The sequence below is a fragment of the Punica granatum genome, chromosome 3 (assembly GCF_007655135.1).
Source record: "Punica granatum isolate Tunisia-2019 chromosome 3, ASM765513v2, whole genome shotgun sequence".
In the NCBI taxonomy this organism is placed as follows: Eukaryota; Viridiplantae; Streptophyta; class Magnoliopsida; order Myrtales; family Lythraceae; genus Punica; species Punica granatum.
This window is the reverse complement of record NC_045129.1, coordinates 27,920,474-27,941,581: the sequence shown is the minus strand read 5'-3', so window position 1 is coordinate 27,941,581 and position 21,108 is coordinate 27,920,474. Positions and strand designations below refer to the sequence as shown.

Here is a 21,108-nt window from a genome sequence, read left to right as displayed (position 1 = left end):
CAGTTTCGCACAAGTAGTTTAAGTTCATTAGACACTTTTGGTCCAAAATTGTATTTGGAAGTTCACAGCGTTAAACGGTCCACGTGGCACCTCATGATTGATTAAATAATATTTTTATCTATTAGAACCTTTTAGAAAATTTTAAAAAATATAAAAGATAAAAAAATAAAGAAAATAAAATAAAAAGAGAAAAAAACCTTTGGAAATAATTATATTTCTTTAGGAATTTTCAAGGAAAAAAAGAAGAAGAAAACATTGATGGTAGAGTGTGCGCAGCGCTGAAACGCGTCTTGTTGTTGTACACTGAAAAAAGGAAATGGAATTTGAGTGAATATAAAATTTATGAGATCAAAGAATATAGAATAATTTGATTTTTTCCCTTTTCATTTCCACCCGGAAATTAAAAAAGATACATAATAATTCGAAATCCCTTTCCTCTCCTCCCTTCCGTTTCCTTCCCTTCCATCGGATCTAAGTCTGTCGTCAGGCAAAAGCTGCTAGTTTAATTAGAAAGAGATGCTTTGAAGGTAGTGGGCGATGAGTCAAAAATAATACTAACAGGATAAAGAGAAGATGAGAGGCCCAGTGGGCCGGCAGGTTCACCGCTTTTGACTCCACTCGCCTGACCTCATCTTTAATCTTTCAAATAAAATAAATTGCGACACAAAACTAAACAAGGTGTGCAGATGGTCTCCCTTAATTTTCACTCATCCGGACATGTGAATCAGTCGATATGCGATACAAAATAAATACGAATTTTTAAAATGATATTAGACAAATTCATTAGTGACTAAACTGAAAAAACTGTTAATCGGTAAAGTGTCTTTTTCCCTTGATATATTTCCTATAATATCTTTTTCAATTGTATTGACCTTCCTACCCATGCACAAGGACGAGGGCAGGTTAAGTCATCGCTACAAACATACAACCACTTGCAACCTTATCTAGGCAACCCGACGGATGTCATCGGCACTGTTCGTGTTTATTATATGTTGTCTATGAGAAACAAGTATGAATCGACCCGAGCCCCATCATCCCATGGGCAGTTATATGAGAGAATAGTACTATCGCATATCTCACTTTGGGATTGGTCCAATTACTTTGTGATGATCACTAGCTTCCCTCCATAATAATTCTTCTGACACGACGCAATTGATCAATCATGAGTTGCCTTTTATGAATGAAGCCGCTAAGAACCTTACACCATATGGTGTGGAACCCATTTGAGATAGTCATATATATATATATATATATACATGTGATATATGGAGATATATTGCAGGGTAGGGAGATTGGTGTAATAGTCTAATAGATGCCCATACAATTAGCTGCCTCTCATATTATTGTTGTTCTTTTCCTTATGGTTCAAAGCCTTGTAGGGAATATAATGGTGGGTATACCTCATATATTCATAAGATCAAAGTCTTTCTTTCCTTTTCGGTTTCCTTTTTTTTTTTCTTAATTTCTTTCTTGCTATTTCTTTTTTTCTTCTTTACAGGAAATGCGATAGCCATATTATATCCAGTGCTTTCAAGAATGCCAGGGAACATTAGAGGAAGGGGACTGACGTTATAGGTGTTTGAATGTGACTCGTGACTTTCTCACAACACATAATATCTCTGAGATTTATAATTAGCTAATTAATCTTGAACCAACATGAGTTGGCTCATATGGATCAACACCTGATCTTATTTTATAGTGAGATCTTGCATATAAATTTTGTGAATGAAAAAAATTACGATTAAAAGAGTTTTACCTTCTAATTGACCGATCTACCTTAAATTTGAATTAGTCAGGACCCATTCGACATTTGGATACAAGAAGGGGCATATAAAAAAAAACTAATTAACACTTGACGATTTTCCATAATCAGATATTTATAATTAACTAAGTATATTTGCATGAGTTGAATTTATATGTTTAGGTCTATCTTCTCGTACTTGCTATAATTTATATCACTTTGGAATAAATTCTTATAAGAAATAATTTCGATTTAATTCATTTCAATTTAGTTCAATTCAATTCAATTCAATTTGAATGAATTGTGTTCTTTCGAATATTCATGAATTACATTGAAATGAATTGAATAATATTATTTGAAATATATCTTTGAATGGAGTAATATACTCACAAAGGAATTTGAGATCTAAAATTAAATTTGTAACAATTTCAATTGAATTCTAACAAATTGTGGTTGATTCTTGCCCGAGTTCAAAACCACGCAAATCTCGCCTTTATAATCTAATTTTTGTATCTTTTATAATCCATACTACATAATTTAATTTTATTTTATTCAAATCAACTGAATTCTTGCACATAATGGATTGTTTTTAAGAATTATTGATATAAATAAATAACTGAAACAAAGATATATGAATCAAAATTTGACAAGGAATATCATAATGGAATTCTCGCGTTTCGCAACTTAATTATAACATTTTTGTATAAAAAAATTTCAATAAGTAAATATATTGAGGAAATCATACATATACATATATATATATATATAATAAGAATATGTATTTAATTTATATATATATATCTAAGCGAGACTTCCTGTTTTCCTATATTTTTTCAGTTGTCCATATCCCTACTTTATTGGCCTCCTTTGTGTGTAGTATCCCAGAAAAAAAGGAAAATCTAAGAAGAATATATATTTCCTTTTCATGACTATATATAGTTTGCTTGAAAGTACAGATATATGTGGTTTAGGCTAAATTAAGGTCACTCGGACGTTGCTGGTTAACTTTAACATCGATATCTTTTGGAATAAGGTCTTAACGAAGGATGACTATAGTATATCATGCTCAAGAACTTATTGTCAAATCCATGGCAAATTGGTATTATTGGCAATCACCATCAACGATTATCACATCATGTAATTGATATATAATAGTAATAATTATAATTAAGAAGGTAATAAAATGAAGTCGTTGGTTCACAGTTCCAATTGTATTGACAAACACTATACTACAAAAAGAAAAGTAAAATATGCAAAAATATCTTTATATAAAGTCATAATAGCTAGTTTGATGAGGATTTGGTTTTGCCAATGTCCTATCTTCATCATTTTATCTTTTCAAACCTCGATCTATTTGACCGTTTCCGTTATGTCTTTTTCATGTGGGATAGCATGCACTTTATGTAATTATCGATGTGGAATATCAATCAATTACGCCATAGCTCAAATGATCGATTACAAGATTAGATTGGTTGTAATAATATTACCTTGCATGGTGCACTAGAGCTCATGTGCGCCAAGCACTGACTAAGTCATAGAATAGATGATCACGAAGCTATCATGATAAACATATGGCGCTTATGACATGTCGTAAAATTAACAATCAATGTAATAAATATAATATGGATACATAATTAGTGGCATAAATTATATGTCTACCTTACAAGTGTAATTTTTAAATCATTCACAGGCATGGAGTTGATTAAAAAGCTTCTTTCTGTTCTTATCTGACAAGTATGAATTAATATAAATAATCTTGAATATTTTTGGGATCTTGCACATAAATAAATGGATTGCATACACGGAAGGATGTTTCAATTATCTCATGACACCACCTGTTCGCATATTATAATTTTGCCCATGACACTTCTTTATTGACTAATATATGTGTTTGTTCAATGAAAAGGATGTAAGTGACAATCATCAACATTTGGTATCATGATTCCAAAAGGCATTACGTAGCAGTGTTCACATGCATGATGTGCTAACTAAACATGTCATGTAGGTAAAAGTTTGGTCCCTAATCATGCTTGGAGATGGTATAAGCAAAAGTAAGAGGATTAACATATAAAATAAAAGCTCTAATTTATTTTTTCGGTATGCACCCCTGCCATTTGAAAGTTCAGTACATATGCACCTATTAAAGGAAAAAATTCTCTCATTCATGATTTTTTTGTTCTATTACAAGATTCGAATTCGAAGTGTTACTTAAGAGGGAAATATATCAATTCATTCTAGCAAAAACTTTAATTTTTTTTACAGATTAAACGTATTGTTGGCTGGGGAGGACCAGCTTAGCAAATTCCATAGAGTTTAACCGTATGGGTGGTCGAAAGCGCCTCATGTAAGGTTCAATTTCACCCTAGCTACGATAGCACCCACGGGTTAGGTTCGTCATCATCACTTCAGTAAGACTCTTTAAAGGAACGCCACCCATTCACAAACTCATTGTCACGGTATTATTACCGCAGGCCGGGGATGACTACAAACAGGAGAACACTCCCCTCTTATTTGCTGAAATTCCTGCATTATGAACTGAGTTATCTCTACGTTCGTTAAAAAAAAAAAGATTCAATTAATAATTAAATAAAAAGAGAGAAAGTTAATAGCTACTGGAGAATGAGACCTTTCCAGAAAAGATGGGTCAAGTCCACTAAACCCAGACGGCCAGTGTGAGGAAATCAGTGCTTTTAATCAGGGGAAGCACAACCACTGTGGACCCAACAACGTGTTAAAGTTATGGAAGAAAGTAATTAATGGCTTGCCGTACAGGTTGGGGATTTAATTAGGTTTTTGGGTTATCGATAAGCTAAGCGATTATATTCCGTGAGATCTCACTTACGCATTCATTGCATTGACTAAATTAGTCGTTTATTTCCTCTAGTACTACTAGCGTGGATTAATATTTGAGGTAACTGGTACAAACTTTTTTCGGCCTTTTCAATACGATCGAGCGTGAACGAGAGAGCAGGACCTCAGGTCTCCTCTATCCGAATCTCGATACACGATAGGCCCAATAGTAAGGCTAAAGGCTCCCATTGATAATATAAATTGGTTATTCTTGAAAAAAGTCATTTCAATACTGGCTTCTAGGAAAGTATTTTCTTTAGGCATCGGTTTATTCTCTTTCGTTTGGCTGAATAATCAGAAAATGAGCTCTCTCATGTATAGATCAAAGAAAAAATATTTAATGAGTATTAATTATTCACTTTGGATAAGTAAGAATCAATAAAAATATTTATAAGTGAAAATCTGTGAACTCATTGTGAAATTAATTTTTCACTTTCAAGTATTTTAATTAGGTATTATATATCTAAGTGGATGAGTAATATTTATTTAATATTTGCTTGAATGACCCATACAATCCGAAATGGTAACTTGTATTGGCTGGCCCGGTTGAATCCAACAGCTAAAGGAATATCAACATACAAAAATTTTGGCATCTGAAAATACAGAAAAGTAGAGCATGTTGAGGTCATGACAAGTCGACGACTAAATGAAGATTGTTCTTAGCGATAAGCTAGTACACCTCATGGTGTTGCTAGAAAGGGGAAAAAAATGAAAACAGAAGCCTGTGAAGGAGAAAATATTAAATTATACTCACACACCTTACCGGAAAAAAGACCTTAACGAAAAAAAATTATACTCACACATGTATTATGGTATGCTATTTTTAATTTTTAAATGAGAAAAGTCTGTCACACCGTCCTGTGAAACCTACAATATAGTTACTTCTTTTACATTTTTTTCAGCATTTGAGTGAAAATTGCACGCGCAACATTATATATTTTCCAATGAAACAGAATTTGGTATTCGGAAGGTGAATGCGTCCTGATTAACTTAAATTCAAGCTTGGTTAGTGCACTATGAAAGTAAAGTTCTCCCAATAATAGTTATCTTCTATTTATAAGATTCGAACTTGAAATTTTATAAGTCGGATACCCGAACCAACAGACGTTCGCCGTATCATCCGATGCGTTGTGAATGAGAAGGGGAAAAGGGAAGGGATAAAAGTAGTCCACCTCGACCGAGGAAGAAAACAACACATGCCACGGGTACCATGTAACCCACTGTCTGGGTTAACCTAACTAAAGCTGTTGGTTAATAATACTCTCCATCTCTCTCTCTCCGTCTCTCCGTCTCTGTCTCTCTCTCTCCCCCTCCCTCTCCCTCTGTCTTTGTTTCTTCACAAACTGGTCCCCCAATCCATTTCAAATCAACCCTCCACCACATCCTTCATCTCCTCCCCCTCCCAATCACCCACTCCCCCCCTATTTATACTCCACAACCAAAACTTACGTTTTTGTAAAATTCAACCTCCCCCCCCCATCTCTCTCTCTCTCTCTCTCTCTCTCTACCCCGACCGAACTCTCTCTCTCTCTCCCCCCCCCCCTCGACTGAAGATGATGTCCTTCTGACTTGATGAACTAACTCTTCACAGGCTTAGGCGGCTGCAGCATCCAGCAAAAAAAGTACAGAGACACGACACCCGAAAAACGTAACAACACATCCCATCCCAGTTAGTTATTTATTTAACAGTTACTTACTGCCACAATGATCACTTGGCACGACTTCTACACGGTCATGACCGCGATGGTCCCGCTGTACGTGGCCATGATCCTGGCCTACGGGTCAATCCGGTGGTGGAAGATCTTCTCCCCTGACCAGTGCTCCGGCATCAACCGCTTCGTCGCTATCTTCGCCGTCCCCCTCCTCTCCTTCCACTTCATCTCCAAGAACAACATCTACAAGATGAACTTCCTGTTCGTCGCTGCCGACACCCTCCAGAAGGTCATCATGCTCATCGTGCTCGCTGTCTGGGCCAACTTCACCCGCAACGGCAGCCTCGAGTGGTCCATCACCATCTTCTCCCTGTCCACCCTCCCCAACACCCTCATCATGGGCATCCCCTTGCTACAGGCCATGTACGGCGGCGAAGCCGGCAGCCTCATGGTCCAGGTCGTCGTGCTCCAATGCATCATCTGGTGGGTCATCAAATTCTCAAATATGGTTTTGGTTTGGATTGGGGGGTTGGAATGTTAAAAGGTACAAACTTTCGGGGGCAGAATTATAATTTTCGGGTTTATTTTCTTTGTTGACAGGTACACCCTGCTGCTGTTCTTGTTCGAGTACAGGGGAGCCAAGATCCTAATCATGGAGCAGTTCCCGGAGACTGCGGCCTCCATCGTCTCGTTCAAGGTCGAGTCGGACGTCATGTCCCTCGATGGCCGAGATTTCCTCGAGACTGACGCCGAGATCGGCGATGACGGGAAGCTCCACGTCACCGTCAGGAAATCCAACGCTTCCAGGCGCTCGCTGGGACCGGGGTCGTTCTCAGGGCTAACCCCGAGGCCGTCGAATTTGACCGGGGCGGAGATTTACAGCCTTAGCTCTTCCCGCAACCCGACACCCCGCGGGTCCAATTTTAACAATTCTGATTTCTATTCGATGATGGGGGTGCCCGGGTTCCCCTCGAGGCTATCCAACTTCGGGCCTGCCGACATGTACTCGGTTCAGTCGTCCCGCGGGCCCACCCCGAGGCCCTCTAACTTCGAGGAGAACATGGCCATTCCTTCCCCGAGGTTTGGGTTCTATCCGGCACAGACCGTGCCTGCCTCATACCCTGCCCCTAACCCGGAGATCGCGTCCGCCTTCACGAAGCAGGGCGGGAATAAGACTGCACCGCTGCAGCAGCAGAGGGTGCTGGAGAGTAAAGCTAGCCACGACGGGAAGGAACTCCACATGTTCGTGTGGAGCTCCAGCGCGTCTCCGGTCTCGGAGGGAGGAGGGCTCCATGTGTTTGGTGGGCAAGAGTTCGGGGCGTCCGAGCAGTCCGGGCGGTCCGATCAGGGCGCCAAGGAGATCCGGATGATTGTTAACGATCACCCACCTAACGGTGAAAACAAAGGTACTCACTCAGCCGGTCACTACACGTTTCAATCACGTAGATTATTAAGGGCAATCAGCCTTAAAAAAAATCGAGCTTCATTCATAGTTTAGTCAGATAAATTTTATTTTATTATTTTTGGATTATATTGTATAGCTGCTCCTGAGCCTGAGGGATTTGGAGGGGAGGACTTCAGCTTCGCTGGGAAAGCGGAGGCCAACGACGAGAAGGAGAAGGACGGAGAGTCCAACGGGCTGGCGAAGTTGGGGTCCAGTTCCATGGCCGAGCTAGACCCCAAAGCTGTCGCGGTGGGGGATTCTGGCGGGAAGAAGCAGATGCCACCAGCTAGCGTGATGACACGGTTGATACTGATCATGGTGTGGCGGAAGCTCATCAGGAACCCCAACACCTACTCGAGCCTCATCGGTCTAATATGGTCCCTCGTCGCTTACCGACCTGGGTCAGCCTTCACATTACCTCTTAAAGAACTAATGATATGTTTTACTATGATCGTTCATTATTCTTAGCATTGTTTTATTTATTTTTGTTCGCATGAACCGTTAATGTTGCAGGTGGCATGTGGTGATGCCCAAAATAGTCGAGGACTCGATCGCCATACTGTCCAATGCTGGGCTCGGGATGGCCATGTTTAGCTTAGGTGAGTATCGACCGGCAGTATAGTAATTCAATTTCCTTTCGCTACCCCCCCCCCCCCCCCCCCCCCCCCCCAAAAAGATGATGTGAATACGTAATACTTAGGGTCACTCATCCAAAAGAAAAGAAAAAAGTTTCGTGTCCATAAACTCGGCCACATGTTTTGGGGTCAATGCTAGCTATCACATGAAAGCAAATTGGGAAACTTGGTCGTGGCCATGGACTACAAATTAATAAATGCGGCGACCGTCCAAAGAATTAATTGAATGAAACCTGACATTTTTCTACGAGATGAGGTCCTTGTTAGTAATAATATATAATAAATGGGAATCTAATTTGATTGACTTGTTCTAACGACTTCTGCCAATTGTGGGCTTTGCCCATGTTGACAATAGGTATATTTATGGCCCTTCAACCAAAACTAATCGCATGTGGGAACTCAGTGGCTACTTTCTCCATGGCTGTCCGGTTCCTCACCGGCCCTGCGGTCATGGCTGCAGCCTCCATTGCAGTCGGCGTCCGGGGTCGACTCCTCCACATTGCGATCGTCCAGGTGTGTACCCAGCTAATTCTTAATTTCAGGCTATCCATCTCAACCTTTCATGTTAACACTAATAACCAACCAACATTTGGACTTTTAACTCCCGTTATACGACAGGCTGCTCTTCCACAAGGGATCGTCCCGTTTGTGTTTGCCAAAGAATACAATGTCCACCCAGCCATTTTAAGCACCGGGTGAGTAGATAGATAATTACCAGTCCGCAATTGTTCATCGAATATGACTTTCAATGTATGACTTAGACCACCTGACATTGTCGTCATCCGATTATTTCAGGGTGATCTTCGGGATGCTGATAGCACTGCCGATTACATTGGTCTACTACATCCTCCTAGGGCTGTAAATTTGATCTCCTAGGTATATCGGGTGCACGCGCAAATGGAGTCCTTCAGGTGCATGCATGCATGTCCTCCTTTCTGACCAGGCGGCACCAGAGACGGGGACAGAAATAGAAGAGAACTCCCAAATATTTTCCGGAATGTTTGGAGCAATAAGAAATTTTGACTTGACAAAGCCCCGATAGAATGCCCCACTAAAGGCCAAAATCCATGTAATTTTTGGAGGCTATAGCTTGCGGAGGGGGCTGTCTATAGCTTAATTGAAGGAAGATATGGAAGGGGGTAAGAAGAAGTCAAACATTGGTGTGAAGAAATATATGGCTGGCTGTCTCTTTAGGTGTCGTTGCGTGTGCGAAGTTTCATTACATTATTCCTCTTTTGGCCCATAAAAAGTAGACAATAGGACATGATTAGTGAAATAGAAGATAGGTGAGGGAGAAGACGTTGCTTTTTTTTTTCCCCCCTCCTTTTCCAATTTGTTACCCCCACTGTACTTAATTATTTTCTTGTTCTTTTTCCTTAATTAATTTGTAATTGTAATCGGTCAAGAAATAATATCAAGGTCTTCTCGATCGATCAACCGCCCACTCCAGTCGTAATGTATTTGATGAATGAATTGTCGCAGACTAATAATTCCAGCGGTTGTATTATTTTGTACTCATGAACTTAAACGTAAGCGTCAGTAAGGCCCTGAGCTAAAGCACTGGGCGACCACTGATGGGGCCTGTTTTGGTTATTGAGATCGGGACATGAGAGATGGTGAACTATGTTTGAGCGGGTCGGAGTCAGAAGTAGCTTTATAGAACCTCGCCTGCAGCGATACCGACCTGCAAATCATTCGGCCGACCTGGGTGTAAGGGAGAAAGATTAATTGAACCGTCATTCGGCCGACCTGGGTGTAAGGGAGAAAGATTAATTGAACCGTCGAGAGGCTGATTCCCTCCGAAAGTCCAATTGGGAATCCTATTTCTTTAAGAATTATTCTAATAGCATTGGATTGAGAAAATGTACGCAATGGAAATGTGAGTCTATGATTGACCGCAAAGGCAAAGGAGGTGCCCCATCAATTTTGAAAGCAAAATGTCTTTCCAGTGAGTGGGGGGATTGATTGTTCTACTTTTTTGAATATAGGACAGCCCTTTTAGCAAGCCGTAATGCTTTTTTTTTTATTTAAAAAAAATTTCGAGTATAAAAAAGATTCAAATTTAATATAATAAAAGAAAAATTTTAAATAATTGATAGAAGAATATTAATATTTTCATTAAATATCGAATCTGCGACTTCTAAATTAATGAGAATGTACAGTACTGCGTTATATCGTAAGCGGATATGCTTTGATGTGAATGAGATGGAAGAAAAAAAATGTGACAGAAAAGAAAAGCGAAAAGGAATTGGGTTTTTTTTTTCCCCCTCTAAATGATCCTTTTTCCTTTGCTTTTTTCCCTTATGGGGATCAAAAAGCAGCTTTGCTTTTGCTTTTGCTTTTTTAGGCTGCTGTGATGAGCCTTTGATGCGCCCACAATCCTAACCTTACCGACCATCTGCCCCACCCAATGGACTGATCCTCACGAATACATATGGTGGTGGGGTTGCTTCAATTTCTTGTGGGGAGAGGATGTCTACTACACGCGATTAATCCTACTGTTGAAGATTTTGCTGCTAGCTGATAGCTGCTAGCGATGAGATTGTCGTGCCAATTTGAATTGCCCCGTTGTCGGATCAAATTTCATAGATCTTTACTTTGTTCTGTAGTTCGATGCCCTATATATAAAGGCATTTTCATTGTTCAATGTCCCCTACAGCGAATTTGTGGAAAGCGTCTTTTTTTCTCTCTTTCCCTTTCGATCGCTGTCTATTATTAAGATCTTAAGCATATATTAGGTCTCCTTATATATAACGGTGCACTGTTAATGAAAGTGTGAAATTTGAATCACTCGTGGTTGGCTATACCCATATAACTTATGAGTTTGATTACCGCAGATAATTGACCTGTCTCATTATCATGTGCATATGAGCTCGGTTCCTATCCTTATTCTCGTATCCCCTCTTTTATATCCATTTAATAAACTCATACGCCTGTTATAATTATAATAAAAAAAAAAATTAAGTACACACCATGTATCGATATTTACATAAGATATCTTAATAGAGATACAGGTTTCAATATTGCCTGCTATTAGATTTCCTAAAAGAATCCTTTGGCTAATTTATTTGCCAAATATTTACATATATTGAAAAATCTGTAGAATAAATTACATATATATCCTATGGGCAAAAAGGTAGTGGAGGGTAAGAGTCAATCCACAGTGTCTCTGAGTGTGGAGTTCTTTCAAGAATCTCAAACCGATAAACTACAATGAGAGAGGAGGCATTTGCATATTGGTTAAGTAAAATCGCTCCAAGCCACGAGATAATGCCTCGTCATCGAACTCAATTCTCGATGGATGGATTTGGCTTGTAGTGTAAGAATTCAAATCTTACTGAAATCACCTCGTGAAGTTAGAATCAAACCGACATCCGAACTGAAATAATTTCAATTGAAAATAATAGTCGTTCAATTAAAAAAATATATTATTGCTTTAAACCTCGTCAAATGGACAAATGCTTTGTAAAGATCCGGAGTGTGCACGTAAAAGTGACCCTTTTAAAATTCATGTCCAGGTGTCCATGACTAAATAACTCGTGGATCATATTGTAATTTGACTACAAAACCTATGTGTAGACCTTGATTTGAACAACAATCCCCACAATTCAAAGATTGCACCTATTAGCGGGCCATCTTTCCAACCTTAATGTCTAAATTGTGGTGAGGAGTGTACCTTTTGAAGGGAACAGATGCACTTCATCCATGACCCTCGAAACCCTCAATTACCTTGCCATTGCACGATCACCCGCTAACTATTTTATCATCTCGAACATGTCAAAATCACCCCTGCAGTATCAAATCCCATAGCAAGATTTGTGAGTAACTATATTCTATTTGGTAAGTTTGACCAAACTTTTCTTGTATCAATGCCCAAAATGTACGTGTAAAAAGAGAGGAATTGAACCACGAGCTTAATTCACTTGAAAAATTATGCTATTAACGAATCGACTTTATATCCAGTTTAAATGTTCGAAATTTTTAAAGGAAAAAGTACAAAAATCCCCTTATAACTTGAGCTTTAGATAAATTGGACCTTGTAGTATTTCGAGAAATAAATAACACCATGTAGTTCACTTCATGAGACATAATGAAACTCACCATTTAATTTTTTGTCACTTTTAATCCTTAAACTTTTCTTTTTGCCATTATTACCCTCAAACTTTCAATATTTTTTTAAATTTGGTCATAAAATTCGAGGGAAAAAAAAGGGAAAGGGTCGGGGCTGTCCGTCGACGACCCCAACCCCACCACCGAGGTCGCATGCACCCACAGAGGATGCCGGCGACCATGGAGGTGGAGTCAAGGCTGTAGATTGGAGGCCCGTCCCCTAATCGGCCCAAGGCCTTTCCCTTTTTCCTTTCTTTCAAATTTTAGAATCAAATTGTAAAAAAGTTGAAAGTTTATTAGTAATAATGATAAGCACAAAAGTTTTAGAACCAAAAGTGATGAAAAAATTAACGATGAGAACCATTATGTCTCATGAAGTGAGCCACAAAATATTATTTATTCCAGAAAAATCGCATAATCTAATTTATCTCAAACTCAAACTACATGTGGGGTTTTTGTACTAATAAAAGATATTGTAGTAAGATCGAGTCAATGTATGAACGAAGATTAATTTTAATTAATAAATTACGAATGCTTTATTTTTCAAAATATAAAAAAAGAAGGGAGTAGATATGGAAAAGGGGCGTTGAAATTGGGAAGTTAAAGACCAACATCCGCCCCACAAGAAAGCGACGGGACATAGAATGGAGGCAGCGGAGGCAGTACGGTCTCACATGGCTTCGTAGTAACATGGCAACAAATAAAGGGATGAATGCTAACCCAACCCCACGTGTGCTCATCCCACGTATTTCTCTTTCTTCCTGAAAACTTTCTTATCTCAGTTTTATTTTCATAGAAATTAATGAGAATTACGATGAAAATAACTTCATTATACAGTACATGATTTAGTGTCGGACCCATGTTTCCTGTGGCCCAAATTGCCCTTTGGGCGATGACTGAAGTTAGCATTTCCCCAGGAAAAAGGAAATTGAGCTGGAGAGCGAGTTCTACTTAATTAATCAGGTTTCAGAGCTCTGATTAATAATCTATTTTGCTTCCGGTACAAGAAAATTTAGGTTACATTTGATTAGGTGTAATGAGAATTTCATTATTGATAAATTATAAGGAAAATAACATCACGTTATCTTAGTTTTATTCTAATGTTGATTTTTTTTACGTATCCTAACGTTAATGGTTTAGTTTTAAAGCTATTCCACTGTAAAAGTTCAATCCATTTTTTACGAAAATGCTAATGTGGCCCATTAATTGTCTGACAGAGCTGACGTGGAGAGTATGTGAGTTCCGATATAAAGGAAAAATTATACCATATATCATAACATTTTTGTTGTTTCTCATTTTTATCCTAACATTTTGATGCTTTCTCATTTTTATCCCAATATTTCGTTAGTTTCTCAGTTTTATCTCAAATTTTTACTGTTTTCTCAATACTATTCCAACAGGTTGAGATAAATTTGAGAAATCATTAAAAGATTGGTATAAAATTGAGAAAAAACAGAAAAGTTGGGATAAAGTTGAGAACTTATTAAAAGGTTGGGATACATAGTGTTATTTTTCCTTGTATTGGGACCCACATTCTCTGTCAGCGCCCAATTTCGGTCCATCGGCTCCAGGGGGGGTAAAATTGTCATTTTTCTATTTATCACCTTTTTTTTTAAAAAAAGTTTATTAATTAATTAATTAATTAATAATAATAATAAAAATAAATAAATAAATAAGAAAGAGGAAAGAAAAAAAAAAGAAAGAAGGAAAGAAAAGAAAAATCTCGGGCAGGGCCGGGCAGCGTTGACCGGCTGCCCGTGACCCGCCGGCCCTAATTTGAAAAAAAAAAAAAAAAAGAGCGATTCGAGCAGTTCGGGCAGGCCGGGCAGGGGCCGGGCAGCTCTCGCCGGCTGCCCGCGATTCCCGCCGGCCCAGAACGCCCAAATCGCGATTTTCGCGATTTTCGACCAAATTGGCCGAAATCTTAACGGAAAAGGGAATGGAATCGCAATTAAATGGACAGAAATACAATTCGGGTGGGGAGGAACAGGACCCAGGAAAAGGAATCGAACAATTTGCTCTCGTTTCGGCGGATTTGAAGATCGATTGAGCTCGAAAACTCTCGCCGGAAAACCCCAAAATTCTCCCCGATCCCGATCGTTTTAACTCCGGTGAGGCCCATATCGACCTCGGCGAAGCGTCGGCGGTGTCCAGAACCGTCACCGACGTCCATCCCGGCCCTCACCGCGGCGTCCAGGGGCGAGAACCGCCTCCCGCGGCACCGTCGCCGCCGCCGCCCCTCGATCCCGACCGCCTCTGGTTAACGGGCCTCGGCCCAGTTCCTTTTTTTTTTCGCAGGCCCAGCCCAAGCCCAGCCAGGCCCAACGCGCTCCAGTCCGGCCCAGCGCTCTTCCGGCAGAGTTCTCCTTCGGGCGGGCGATCCGATCCGACCCGATTTCATCCGGCGATTTTTTTACTTTTTACAGAAAAGCCCCTCAACTTTCCAAACTAGGTAAATTCTCGACTTAGTGGCATGATTAGGGTTCCTTTCATGAATATTATTGCTTGCTTGATGGATATTATATGAAATGAGTGTTCTTGGGTCACGTGGGTGATCGGATTTGTCCCGAATTCGATTTTACGAACTTTCCCTTTTGTCACATTTCAGTCCAGAGGACGCATTTTATTTTTTTTCAGATCTTCCCCGAACCCTAAAATTATTTTCAATCAATTCCCAATCATTTTACTATTTTCCAATCAGTCCTGGATTTTTCAGAATTTTTTTTTAAGCATCCCAAATAACTTTTCAAGTTGTTTCAGTTTAGTCCCGGGGCCATTTTTCGCCCTTTTCAGATTTGCCCCGAATTTCAAAATTTCTTTTCAATCAAGTCCCAGTCATTTTACTATTTCCCAATCAGTCCTGGAATTCCCAGAATTTTTCAAGCATCCCAAAGAACTTTCCGAGTTGTTTCAGTTTAGTCCTGGGGCCATTTTTTTTATTTTTCAGATCAGTCCCGATTTTCAAATTCATTTCAAATAAGCCCTAGGACACTTTCAGTAATTCTTTACACACTCCCCATTTTTTAGAATTTTCAAATCAGTCCCCAATCTTTTAGAATTTTCAGATCAGTCCCCAATTTTTTTAGAATTTTCAAATCAGTCCCTGCTCTTTTAAAATCGTTCAATTCAGTCCCCTCGACATTTTCTAAAATATCCGGCCCTTTTTTACTTAGATCACCCACCGACAATGCATGTGCCCCATTTAAATATTTCATTTTTGTAATTATGTGATTATGTCAGAAATTAGAGTTTATCGGGCGGTCAATTAATGACTATCTCGACGGCTCGAAATCCGTAGACTGAAGCATTCGGCAAATTTCTAACTAACCTAAAATTCTACATACGGGATGATCGGGACGTTAAATTTGACTAAATTAAATCACTTGACACTTTTAAATGGATTGCACGAACCGATTTAATAACCTGTAATCGCATCGACAGTTCAAGAACTGTTAATCATGCCCTTTTCAAAATTCACAATTTCAAAAGTACCGAGATACGTACAACGTAATCTTGATTTTCATGCACACACATATTTACCGATTTAAGGGCATGATTACCGGTTATTGTCCTGCCGTCACTCTAGTGTAGGTTTGTGTTTAGAACGGGTTAAAACATGGGAAAACGAATTAATCTCAAACTCGGCTTAATCAAACATGGTCAAATAGTCAAATGGAGGGTTAGGTTTTGGGTTTTTAGGTGAAAAAACACTCTTAATTGGTAAAAGCCATATTGTCACGATACAGAATAATCTAAAAACATCCCACACATTCGAGACTTGACTATGGACATCACGTCTGTCGAGTCCGTTAAAATAATGCCGGATGCTACATACCCTATCCATCACCCCTTTTTGCTTGTTTTAAGGTAGGATTTGTATGCCAAGATACCTCGGGTAATAATCAGTTAATTCACGTAAATTCGGCGATAACAAAACCCCATTGATTATTTATTTGAGCTTGCTTGTTACATCTTTTGCACTTGATTGTTATGCGGATCGAGCCCGATCCTTTAGGACTCGATTCACACTGGGTCCAACGCCCATAACCGTCGATCACGGGGTCCAATACCCCCATACACTGAGTGCGCATTTAATTTAATTTTCGGTTTTTTCCAAACTATACGGTGAGCATGAGTGAAATCATGGCCAAATGCGAACCGACCGGGATTTAGTCATTATAGCTTGTCTTTATTTATTTGAGAGAACAATGTAAGGTTTTATATTATACATATATTCATGTAAAATCCCGGTCGGAGAGTAGATGGTCAGAGTGTTTCTTCGAATTTACGGTGTCAAAACGCGTAAGAAGAGCGAAACTTAATCATGCGGTAAATAAATAAAATGGCAAGCCTAGCAAGTTAGAGTACCGAAAGGGCGTGTGGGATATAGGCCCACACGTAATAGAACCCCCGAATTCGGAATTTCCGGTTCCGTACAGACCATTGCCTTAACGTACTAGGTGTATCCCATACCCCTAGACCTGGGTAACTTGCCGGCCCTCGACTTTCGGGTCGTAAAATGGCAAGTGGCGACTCCTTCTCACGTGCGTCCGTCGCGCGTCCCCGGGAAGGTGGACACTCCCAAGCCGCGTTGCATTTAGGCGCGCGCATGCGTGCCCCGACGAGACGAAATTCGGGTGCGCACATTCTCCACGTCAATGTCGTCGAGTAATTAATGCGCCACGTTAGCATTTCCGTTAAAAATAGATGAAATGTTTACGATGGGATAGATTTAACACCAAAACCATTAACGTTAGGATATATCAGAAAAAAAATCGACATTGCGATAAAACTAAGATAATATGTAAATGTTAGGATATATGGTGCAATTTTCCCTAAATTATATATGTAATTCCCATTACGATGTTTGTATTTATCCGTAGTGGTAATAGCAATTATGGATGGGGCTTATGATCCATAATAGGGAAAGAACAGCCATGCTCTACAACCCAATATGTAACTAGAACTATTGATAAAAAATAGACATTCAAATTATTGATATGCCCCAACTCACTTATTAAATTTTCAAAATATGTCACTCCTCTTATTGCCTCCCTTTGCCGCTCCTACCCTATCGCCGTCGGTCAAGTTCCACCTTCAGCGACATCGAGAACCAGTCTCAAGCCCTCGAAGTCAGATCCAACCTTGATTTAATCAGATATGCCTTAAAGACCGAGATCTCGATCGGTAATACTCAGTAACCCATAAGCATGTGTTCGAGTCTCTGATTCCATGGATCCCTGATGCACCAAGGGCTCGCGGAGCCAACATTTGGGTCACCCTGGTCAAGCGAACACAGCCTTGTGTTCGAGTCTCCAAGTCCTCTTTATGCATTCTCTCAAACCAAATTTCACAACTGTAATTTTCATATCTTACATTATTTCCAACCAAACAAATAAATTCATATGTGATCTTAATTTTATTATTTACTAATTCCTATTCCCCATTCATTCTGCTCATCGTTAACTCTATTATAGCGAAACAAACGTAGTATCAAGAATTTGATAAAACACTTAGTACTATCAAACCAGTGTTATCAGAACCGAACTGGACCTAGCGGTTCAACCTATCAGACCTAAAATCGGACTTATGTTCGATCCGGTTAGCTTGAAAATCGAAAAATGCATAAATAGAAAGGTGAACCAAAAAATCCAAGCAATTTTTAGGCAAACCCATCAAATCCATGTGAACCGATTGGTTGCATGGGTTTAGAATTTTTTAAACGAAAATTGAAAAAGAAACATAAAAATTAATTGAATCGATTCTGAAAGGATAAACCCTAGTCTTCAGTCTTCACCTCTCTATCTTTGTTGAACTGATCGATTCTGAATCGAAGTCAACGTCGATGTTGAACTGACGAACGAAGTTCCAAATTCCAATTACAAGTCGCATCGCAACAGCTTCCTCTTCTCTTTCTGTCTCTTCTCGACTTCTCCTCAAGCACGATTTGCTTCTCATCCCTTTTCTTTTGCCGTCCCGTGTCACTGCTTCTCGTGTTTGATTGAAAACAAGACGAAATCCATTTTGAGGTTTGCTTTTTGCTTCCAACTTCCAATAAGTTTATGTTATTTTGTTTGGATATTACATCTTGATTTATTTTATTCTATGATTGCAATTTGGTTATTGATTGATGGGCATGTGGAGGAGCCAAAAGGTGATGGTCATGGTGATAAGGAAGGAGTAATGGAGAAGCCGAGAGAGAAGCGGTGAGGAAGAGAGGGAGTTGACCGAGAGAAAGAGAGTGAGAGTGTGTGTGCTGATGGTTGTGACAATCGTGAGAAGTTGAAGATGGTGACGGTGATGGACGAGCTTGGGAGAAGCTAAGCTGAGAGAGAGATGGTGAGAAAGAGCTGTGATGATTATGGGAGATGGAAGGGGCTGTCTGCTGGTGTGGGGGCCGAGACGGGATGAAAATGGTTATTGGTGATGAAGATCATGTGACCGAGCAGAGGAGGGACCAGAGGCCGAGATGGAAGGATGGTCCGCTGTTTGTGGAAGTCCATAGAGAAGAGAAGAAAGATGAATGATGTTGATGGTGGCGAGAGGATGGAGAGGAGTTGGCAGAGGATAGAGTTACTGCTGTGTTTTCTTTTGACTCGAGAGTGAGAAAAGAGAAAGAGAAAACTGGTGAATGAGAGCTGCTAGTGGTGGTCCAGACTCTAGAAAACACAGAGAGGCTGCTGCTATTCTACTTGTCCTAGAAACTCAAATGAGTGAATATCCCTTGTTTTTCTTGAACTGAAATGTGGAGCTTGAAATATCTTTTTCATAAATACTTAATTTGTTTTATAATTAAACATGTTGTCCGATCCATCGAACTCCCCAGTTGAACCCATAAACCCATAAATCCATAAATCCATATCTCGACCGGTTTGATGTCCGGTCCGGTTCTAATAACACTGCTATAAACTAATTATGTTACAATTTATGAAACATGATTAACTATGGTTAATACAATTAACTACAACAAATCTCTTCAAATCAGAACGAAACTTAGAATATTAATATTACATTTGTTAACAAAGTTAAGTTTAATCTAATTTGATTTAGCTTGATTTTAAAAGATGAAGACAAAAATAGTTGAAAAAAAATATGTGAGAGAATTTAAAGAAGAAGAAGATAAAAAGTAATGATTGTGTTGTTGAATTAAAAAAAAATGTTGAAATTGAAGGAAAAATGTTGAATAGTTGAAAGAATTTATGATTAAAAATTAATTGTAATAATATATATGAAAAAAATATGAAAGAGAATTTGAAGAAAAAAATAAAAGTGATTATTGTGTTGTTGAATTGAGTGAAATGTTAAAGTTAAATTAACTTAAATTAAGTTGGATTTTGTTACCAAACAAAGTGACTTGTTGGACTTAATCTACAAGTATTTCAATCAATATCTAATTTAAAATGTTAATCGAAAAGGTTGTGAAAACTGATTTCTTTATAGTCCTATGTTTTCTTTTTGTCTTTTTAATGTATGACAACTGATTGTCAAGACCCACTCACATGTGACAACTTGTGGTCGTTCAAAATCACCATCGCTTACTACTTGCTCCTAAAGACCCGCCTTCAACATTTGATCATGAGATGGACAAATTCTATTGCTCTCGCACTTAGTTTTACAAATTAGTAGGAGGGGTTTAGAATTCCATGCTTGGGCTAGGGAGACTAACTTTAGGCATAATTTTTAGAATGTTTGAACTCTAGGCCTATCATATATGAGCTTACATAGACGTGCACGCCACTTTGATACTATGCTAAATTTCTACTGGGCCTAGATTTTGAGCTACACATTGACCTAGTCACTTACATGGTATAAGATCATGTGGACGTGCATAATCCGTAGGAATTTAATATGTCAAAATGAGATTTTAATGTGGGTGGAAGTGTCACTTAGTAACAAAGTAGGTTTTGTGTGTTCATGTCACTCACACCATGCTAAGCCCAAGTGTGGAACGGGAAGCTTATCTCATGGTCAGTAAATTCGAGTGCAGAAGAGGAAACCCACCTCATGGCTAGATGCCCTCCTTACAAGTGTGATTAAGGAGAAGCGCATCTCCTGATTAGTAAGCCTTGGCATGGAAGATTAAGCCAACATTGTGTTAAGTTATTGATGGTTGGAAACTTGTTAATGACAGGTAACTTGGTGTGGATAATTTGGCAGGAAATTCTCGAAGAATTGGGGCAAATTGCATATATGTTAACCAAAAGCTCGTCAAGATAATCGAACTAAGTCGACACTTCTTCTGGCCTGCAATTTATAGTTCATATGAAAACGTTATAGCCGACGGTAGAAAAAGTGTTGTCGGTGCGTGGGGAAAGCACACACATGTTGCACCAAGGAAACTCAAAGTGTTCTTTGCTCACTTGTGCTCCTCGAATAAATTATGAGTGCTATTGAATGAACGAAAAAGAAAATAAGAAAAACAAAAGTGAAGAAAAATCAAAGAATAACAATAGCCGAGGTTGCCAAGGTATTGAGTATCGATATCCTAGCATATTATGAAAATTTGCATATAAGTGCTTAAACTTGGGTACGTGCTTGTGGTTTTAACAATGTCGTTAATTGACTTGAAAATAGACCCAGGGGTGCCTTTAAATGCCTTAGACTAATTCGAATGACATGAATCATTGTTTATCACGTTGAAAACGTCAAGACACCAATTCGGCAACATGTGGGAAG

The 21,108-nt window shown here is 39.1% G+C and overlaps 1 protein-coding gene across 1 annotated transcript; it reads left to right on the top strand.

Moving 5' to 3' along the window:
* Positions 1-6,094: 6,094 nt before the first annotated feature.
* LOC116200946 (auxin efflux carrier component 7-like) lies at positions 6,095-9,759 on the top strand. The gene is made up of 7 exons (XM_031531943.1): positions 6,095-6,726; positions 6,844-7,649; positions 7,785-8,088; positions 8,201-8,286; positions 8,678-8,835; positions 8,941-9,017; positions 9,118-9,759. The coding sequence occupies exons 1-7, from the start codon at positions 6,296-6,298 to the stop codon at positions 9,182-9,184; spliced, it is 1,929 nt and encodes a 642-aa protein (XP_031387803.1). The 5' UTR covers positions 6,095-6,295; the 3' UTR covers positions 9,185-9,759.
* The last annotated feature ends 11,349 nt before the right edge of the window (positions 9,760-21,108 follow it).